The sequence below is a fragment of the Merops nubicus genome, unplaced genomic scaffold, assembly GCF_000691845.1.
Source record: "Merops nubicus isolate BGI_N331 unplaced genomic scaffold, ASM69184v1 scaffold19049, whole genome shotgun sequence".
Lineage (NCBI taxonomy): Eukaryota > Metazoa > Chordata > Aves > Coraciiformes > Meropidae > Merops > Merops nubicus.
Genome location: NW_008630419.1, coordinates 13,320 through 22,132, shown reverse-complemented (window position 1 = coordinate 22,132; position 8,813 = coordinate 13,320). Strand labels below are relative to the sequence as shown.

General features: G+C 37.7%; 1 protein-coding gene across 1 annotated transcript; it reads left to right on the top strand.

Moving 5' to 3' along the window:
* Positions 1-4: 4 nt before the first annotated feature.
* On the top strand, positions 5-4,488 carry ZNF207 (zinc finger protein 207; the record flags this gene model as incomplete). Its single annotated transcript, XM_008947306.1, has 5 exons — positions 5-19; positions 828-920; positions 2,132-2,374; positions 3,082-3,244; positions 3,416-4,488. Coding segments are annotated over 5 exons (675 nt in total), but the record flags the coding sequence as incomplete, so codon positions are not given.
* Positions 4,489-8,813: the final 4,325 nt, after the last annotated feature.

Below are 8,813 nucleotides of genomic sequence, written 5' to 3'. Positions count from 1 at the left end.
CTTCCCCAGCGCGGGGCAGGTAAGGTGGCCTGGCCTGGCATCCACTGTCACCTCCTTCACGCTGCTGTTGGGTCAGCACTGTCTGTCTGTTACTGAGGAGGCCCGAGAAATGACTGGTTAAGTTCCTTGCCTGCGTTGATACTTAAGTTTAATTTGGTATGGTGCTTGAATGAATTTTAAAAAATTCTTTTATTTGTCTTATAACAGCTGTGAAACCAGACAGAAGTTCTGTAAGCGCGTGGGGAAGAGAGGAGTAGGCAAAATACTTCTTTCTTTAGTCCCTTTAGTTTGTCACTTATAACGGTGCTTTGGGTGGGTGAAGGGATGTGTTAGTCAGCTACAGGAGTCTGATTGCATAGAACTTTACCTGAAATTTCCAAAGTATAAATCTTGATGTGACTTGTTCTCTCCTGTTATTTTCATAATGGGCTCTCTACTGATAGATAGACTTACCTATTCTGTAGTCTTGTTAGATGGATTAAACATTGCCTAAATTAGGAGTTTTTTTGCTTTGAAAAGTTTAGGAGTAAATTAGGGTAGTAAAAATTCATTTAAATGTTTTGGGGTGGGAAGTGGGAGATTGGTGGCTTGTGACCTCTACCCTTGGCTTGCACTTGTAAGTCCTGAGGTTTCTACTTGCTTTCAAGTATGTTGCAGAAACCTTCATGGTGTACTGTTTGCACTTTGGACTTCTGCAGGGAAGACACTAGCTTACAGAAGGTAGTCCTTTCCTAAGAAAGAAATTAGCGTAAGAAATCCTTTCATCTGGATACTTTCCACCCATTTGTCTGGAGACTTTTCACTGTTTCCTTTCTTTTATGCTACAGATGGGGACACCTGTCACAAGCTCAAGTGCAGCTTCCTCCAATTCAGAAAGTCTGTCAGCGTCTTCTAACGCTCTGTTTCCTAGCACAGCACAAGTACGCAGGAAGTCACAGTTAAAAACAAATTGCTTTGCAACTTAACCCTTTGGACCGTTCTGTAAAATCTAAAATTGACTAAACATTTTCAGATAATTTCTGTTCTATTCCTGATGATGTTTAGCTGGTAAAACTGCAGAGTCCTTGATTGCAAGTTGCATCTTACTAGAAATAAGCATCTCAAAGTGCCCAATTTTTCTTAGTGTGAAAGAATGAAATGTTCCATCCTGGTTCTAAAGGGTTAAAAAGGCATGAAAGCAGTTACATGCATTTTAGTGGGCAGTGGTTAGCTTGATGCATGGTGAAAGGCTTTTTAGTTTATGTTGTTTAATATATCGTAATGTAGGGAATTTTGTAGGGAGTTTTATAATTTGCATTCCGTGCAAAAAATGGAAGTATTTTGTTTTGTTTGGAAACTTAAGATAATTGTAAATGAACAGTGACTAGAAACAAAAGTATTCTCTTATAACTAAAGCTTGCTTTAGAGATTGCTGTGTCTTCATAGAAAGCTTGGTAAAGCAAATTTTTTGTGTCTAACTGTTATTTTGAGAAAAGTAGGGAAGATGAGATGCTGGAATCTGTAGTGGACCTCCTACCTGCCTTCAGTTGATTCTTCATCCACAGGCGAGATTAAAGATCTGTAGACTGACAGAGTACTCCATGAAAATACTGCAGTGTTTTTATAGAGAAAACGCTTAAAACAAAAACCCTGACACAGCAGAGCTTTCTTAAATTTTTAATTAAAACATTTTTTAAATACCTCATTTTAATGAATACTAACACTCAGCTGTACTCTAATGGTTGTTAAAGTATGCTAAAAATTTAGTGAGAGATCAGTGAATTTATACTTACAGGGTCTTGATAAAACAGTGATTCAGGGAAGGTTTAGACATTTACCAAACTTGGTATTCAAGATAAAAATTTTGAGGGGGGCGGGGAGGGTTATGTTGTTGTTGTTCCTTTTTTCTAGTTGTGACTTTTGACCCTGCAAATTTTAGACCTTCCAGTGTGTGTGTATGTGTGTTATATACTGGGTTTTATTTTGTCTTGTTTTCATTTGCTCTAGTATGCAGTAAGGCTGAACTTTACTTTTGTCAAGCTTGTTACAATTACATATCTCACTGAAAGGTTTCAGAGGTATAACAGACATTTTAAAGTTTTTTTTTTTATGCTTTGAGAAATAAGTATTGACCTATCTCTGTGTTTCACAGGCTGCAGCAGCTGTTCCAGGTCCAGTTGGTACTGATTTCAAACCTTTGAATTCTACACCTGCAACAACAACGGAACCCCCAAAACCTACATTCCCTGCTTACACCCAGTCTACAGCCTCAACCACTAGCACGACAAACAGTACTGCAGCTAAACCGGCTACATCTATAACAAGTAAGCCTGCTACCCTCACAACAACCAGTGCAACCAGTAAGTTGATCCATCCAGATGAGGATATATCACTGGTAAGTTAAAATATTTTCATTGTCTTACTGAAAAATGTGATTTATGCTGATACGGCTGATGAAGTGGAATTTCTTCTGTGCTCTGCATTCTGTGTATTTTGGTAACAAAGTGCAGAATTAATGTAACAGAACCACATGTGCTAGATGTGAGAGAACTTCAGTTGCAAAGTGACTTGCTTATTGCAATGATCTTGCTGCAGATCTGAGCCTTTGTTTTGTTTGTGATAGGAAATAACTCAAAATATAATTTGGATTTTTTCCTGTGTGTGACTTAAGCTTGAAGTTAAATAGATACAGCTAATGAGCGTAGGACAAACGACTTAACAATTCCAAGTGGGTTTTGTGCTTTTACAGCAGTCAGAAGTAGGGGATTTATGGATAAAACAAATGAACCCTAATTTCAGTTCAGATATCTTTAGATTTGTGTTGGGCTTATTTGTCTCATTATAAGGAAAAGGCTTTCTTCAGCTGAGGTAGGAGGAGAATTTGTGTTGCATGCAAAATGCTAGATTGGCTGGTGTTAATACAGTAACTATGAAGGAAGTAGGAAAAACACAGCTGCTACTTTCTAATGTTACTAGTAGCAATTCTTGAACTCGTAAGGGAGTTGAATTAGCTTAGTGCCTGTAATGTACTTTGCTATGTTATCTACTGTACTTTTAGTGAGTTTGTCTCAGTGTGGTGTGGTTGTCTGTTGCTGGTTTTAGGAAGAGAGAAGGGCACAGTTGCCTAAATACCAGCGTAATCTTCCTCGACCTGGACAAGCTGCCCTGGGTAATCCACCAGTTGGACCAATTGGAGGTATGATGCCACCGCAGCCGGGAATTCCTCCACAACAACAAGGAATGAGACCTCCCATGCCACCTCATGGTAATCTTGTGTTTCCTAGCTTTCTTCTCTGGAAACGATTTGCCTTTGCTATAAATATTTTAAAAACCTGAAGTGACATATACTCTGTGTGTGAAGCTTTTTACAAAATGCAACTTCCACCTATTCTAAAAAAAAAAAAAAATCTTTGCATCTTACGTGTTCTGTTTATAGGTCAGTATGGTGCTCATCACCAGGGCATGCCAGGATATCTTCCTGGAGCAATGCCTCCGTACGGTCAGGGGCCTCCGATGGTGCCCCCTTACCAGAGTGGACCTCCTCGACCTCCCATGGGAATGAGACCTCCTGTCATGTCGCAAGGTGGCCGCTACTGATGCTACTACACACGCTATAATAGGTTTGGAGATTAAACCTTTTCTCATCTTGTGCTGTTAATATAGCCGAGCTTCCGTCAATTAAGGCTTCATTGTGACTTTAAAAAATAAGTATCTTCCCACATGCAAGGAGCTATTATGGACATTCTTATTTTACATGGGAAAAATTATTTGGAATAATAACAGGAAGTTTTCCTGATGTTGCAATTTATACTGTATGGCTTCTTTTTCATGTTTCATCTAGGTTTTTAGAAGTGAAGTATAGTAAATATGGTTCGTTAAATTGTGAAGGCGCTGGAATTACATGAACATACCACCTTAAAGGCAAGTTCTGTAACATTATGTTGCTATTTGTGAAATGTTGCCTTCACAGCACTTCAAGTGCTGTTGGACTTCATGTCCCCAACATAGTTTGGTGAGGGCTGTTAACTGTTTCCAACTACTTGTACATTTAAGTCTGAACTTGTAACAATATTTAATGTATTTAGAGTTCCTCCTGTTCCAGGGTTTAAGTAAACTGACCCACTAAGGTCGTGTGACTTTTCTGTACCGTTATAAACTTCATTGTAATAAAAGAAGAGAAAAATTTATATGCCTTTTTATTCATGACCAGCTGTGGACAACTGCCTGAAAGGTTTGTACAGATGCATGCCATGGTAGCTGTTGGTGTAGTGAACACAATTCCTTGTGCTGTTTTGATAAAATCTGAATTCTTTGTCCTAAGATTAAATCACTGCTTAGCTACACATCTGAGTAGACAAAGACCTGTACACTTATTAACTGACTCCTCAGAAATGAGGCTGCAGGAGGCACATCTTAATTCCTGTTTGTAACTTCTATTAGTGCATATGTTGGTTTATTTGTGCTTTCTTGTCCTCAATAAATTTTAAATGATGCTAGCCCTGGCACACACTTGAAGGATGTAGAAACTATTGCTCTAAGATCCATCCCAGTGTCAGGTGTGTCCTGGTAGTTCACTGTTTGACTCTTTAATATGCAAATGCGTGTGAATTTCAGGAGCCTTTTAGGTGAAGATTTCTAGAAGCTTGGGTGCATGTCACATGGGTGAGTGACATCCAGTTGATGTTGTATTGAAGTTGACCTGCAAAAGAGAAAAAGTACTTTGACCTCAGCACGTAAACAAGAGAGGCAAGAGTAATGCTACATGCTATATTTTTCTTTAAATACTCAGAATTTCAGACCTGAACAGTCTATAAAGGATGAACTGTCCATTGCGTGCTATGATCAGATGTTGGCTGAGTTTCTTGAGCCATTTAATGGAAGTGTCTAGAGAAAGATACGATTTTGTTTTTTTTTTTTTTAGCCTCGTAACTTTTATCTCCTAATTGCAGTTTTCAAAGAGAGGTCTTCCCTGTATGAATTAGTTACTAATCTGTTGATAAGAGTGAAGTAATAAACTACCATCAAGGCTGTAATTCTCTGGATGTCTGACATGACTGTGTTAGTGTGCTCTATTTCTGATGAGAAAAAAAAGTAGAGGGGAGACTTTTGGAGGGAAGTGAGAGCTTCCCTCTTCACAACAGAGGTAAAAAGGAGTGGTCCATTTTTCATTTGCAGGTCAACTTTAAATACATGATCCAGCCTCAAGTCTTATCTGTGCGATTTAATTTATGGGGTTATTTTTTCTTCTAGGGGTAGTTTAGAAAGATCATCAGCATTTTTGTGTCGGTTTGTTCTGCAGATGTTTTCATAGATGGTAGAGGTTTTTTTCACTTAATTATAGTACTGAGCATTTTGGCGCTCTTTCTTTGAAGTCTTGGGATGTTTTTAGTTACACTTACGTACTTCATATGGCTTTATTCTGTACTGTCTCTTAATTGTCCAGAAATACAGTACAGCTAAGATACTGCTTTGTCTCTCAGCTTCCAGCTTGGGGTCATGGAATGGCTCACAAAAGCACTAGAGCATCCAGTACACTTCAGTTGCAGCAGAATGGCCTTAGTTTAACCATTAAGAATTGTCAGGCACTTTTTCTGAAGCATTTAGCAGTTTTAAGACCATAACTCCAAGCCTCTGTTGAGAAGCAGTTCTCTCTGATCACTGGTACCTGCTGGTCACCTGTCAGATGTGCAGTATTCAGCTTGCAAATGTGCTGAGTGGGCCTTGATGTTCAGATCTTTTGTTAGCTCTTCTTCTTGCTTTACACATAAGTCTAACAGATTAAACTGTTTTGCTTAGGCAATGCTCTTATACTCTGGGTTTCTTTTATTTATCTAATAAGGATAATTACAAAACAAAATATTTTTACAGTGTCTTATATTCACCCTTTTTGTAATACTACACATAAAATTCATAAGTTATAAGTTGATTTTCTGGTTTTCAGACTATAGAACTTGCTTTTTCTGAATATGATATTGCTGCCGTAAGGATGCTTTGCCCTCCTGCCCCAGTAAATACCTTCTCCCCCTTCGGTGTCTTTCTGTAACTCATTGGTATGTCGTTTTCAGACCCACTGCTTCTCTTGGGATAAATTGCTGAAAAACCTTACTGCATGTACTGTTAACTCAGCATATTTTGCAAGTTGTATTAATTATGTTTCCCTCTTTTAAGTAGCAAATGTCTCATTGTTCTGATAATAGTACCATTTTGTAGCCAATACTACATAGAGCTATCTTGGATGTATTTTAAGGTTGACCTTTTCTCAGTAGTAATGTTACGATAATCCATCAACTACGTACTGCCACATGTTATTCTTATTGTAGTCTAATATAATCTTCAGTAAGCAGGTGAACAGTTTTTCCATGGTTTTTCACATGGATATTTAACTGTCCTGCTCCTGTCATTTCTGTGCCGTGGCTACCTGTAGTTGCTCTTGTGTCTCTCTTGTATGTACTTCTCTGTCAACAGGCAGGTGCTTCAGTGCATTTGTTACCTCTGTCCCTGCCTTCATTTCTTTGGATACTGCTTCTTAATGTTCAGAGAGTTGGACTTATGGTACATTTCCCCCAGAAGAGAAAATACTTTGAATTTACTAATTTCTTGTTTAAAGACTAAGGCTTGGTTTACAGTATGGAGTTTAATCAACATAGTAGTGCTAGCAAAAATCCCAGCTGCAATGCAGCTGTGCAGACATGTTTTTGCTTTAGTGGGTGTCTGCCTAGAAAGAGATTGCAGAAGCCTTTATGATTATAGAACTGCATTTCTCTGTTATATCTGCTGAAGGATTCTAGAGATAAAATTACATAGGTAGAAGCTTTGTTTTTTGGTTGTTGTCTAAATATGTCGTGGCAGATCTTACAGTAAAATTAAAACTTGCCAAATGGATTTTGATCAGTCATTAAATTGGAATGTAATACAAATGTGGAATAAAATAAAACAACAAAGCTTCAACAAAATGTTCAGACCCAGGTGGGAAAGTATGTTTAGCAAAATACTAAAAATTTATAGCACCTACAACTTGCTAAAAGGTACCAAAATATTTTATGCGTGGTCTTTCAGTATCATTATGAGAGACTGATCTCATATCTGCTGATTTTTTTTAGAGCAAAAGGGACGAGACTGTTGTGAAAGAGCCTTGGAAAAGCCCAGGCTGCTTTTTCAGAAGTCTTGATTTGACCATTTCATATTGCCTTTAGAGTATCTTTCTGCCTTTGGCAAAGGTTGCTTTAAATAAAGTCTTGAAAATCTAACTGGCTTATGTGGTCTAGAAATAACTTTTTCTGGAACTCTTGGATTTTTTTCTGTTGTCCACAGATGAGATTTTTAGGTGCTGATAATAAATTTGAGGCTGGCGTTACATGTTATAATTTAAGTGGATAACTATTCCTCACTCTGTGCATGCATAGGAGAGTAGAAGCAAGCTTCTAGAAACAAATTGCATCTGCTGTCGGTGGTTTCTGCAGTTATTTTAGTGCCTGGAGCACTTGAGCAGCACTTAATAGAACTGTATAACTTTCTTAAAACTTGGTTAAAATTGAGTGGAATATATAATCTACAGTTATTTTATAGGAATCAAAGAATTTGCATATAAGATTTAAAAATTTTAAAAATGTAATTTACTTCAGTTTTATGAACAGCAAGAAGGGCATTATGACTCTTCAGTTAAATTGAGACCATGATATACAATTCCATGAGCTGGGTCTGTGATTTAAAATGGTAACTAAAGACACTTAAAAATAGTAAATGTCTTAATAATTGTACTGGTCTAGCTTCTACCAAAATACTGAGGTGAGGGTGAACATGAGTGGCTGACAGAATCTTTACTTCCGCTTTCTGTAACCTAGTACAGTAAATAGTATCAGATATGGGAAAAATGCCCCAAGACAACTGACTGACATTCCACTGAGCAAGATACAAAGAAAAACAAACTGTCCAATTCAGAAATTGCTGCCAACTGTAAAAAGTTGTTTGGGCCTGACAAAATAGGTGCTATAGCATTCATTTTCTTTTGTTTGCTTGATCACGGGAATTTTGTTAACTTTGAATGCATGTCTTTCACTTAATTGGGTCATGTTTTTTCTAAAATTTAAATTTTTCTTCTTCCTATAGCACTGCCATAGGACAGGCTGAGGCAGAGTCTCAGTGTTGCCCTGTTCAGTCTGAGGCAAGTGGGATTTATTTTATTCATTCTGGGGGCTTTCACAGCTTTATGGCTGTTGGATATTTATGTCCCCAAACTTGCAGCAAGTTTGGTGAAGGCCCCTAAATTTATTTTAATTTAGGGTTTTTTTAATTCTCTTTTGGTAGATGGGCTCTATATTAATATTTAACTTTTTATTATCGTTGTGTTTTAAGAGTCTTGAGGGGAGGGACCATGTTTTAAGGTGTTTGGGTACCTTTTCTCTTGATGGAACACATTTCCTTCAAGGCTGCTCAGGTTGTCCTTCAGCCACACTGCCCCAGACTTACCTTCCCCTGCATTGCATTTGTGCTGTATTTGTTTTTGTATTTGGTAAAGTGACTTTGTGTAGTCCCTAAACTAGTGGCATGTAAATACCAATTAGTAATGTTTCCTATTCTGGGAGGATGTATTTCTTGAAGTGTTCAAAAGAATTAGCTTTTAATTAGTGACATTTACAGTCACAAAATTGTGTAGCCTAAATTACAGCATACAGTTTCGTTGGAGGAGGTTGAGATGCTAATACTGCTGCATATGTGAGCTGAACCATGACAAATATTAATGTAGAGCCCTATGAAGAAATAGAGTTTCAACTTGGTAAAGTAGATTAGAAGAATGAGAAGTTGAAGATTTTTCAGTTTGTCATTTTCAGGGAACA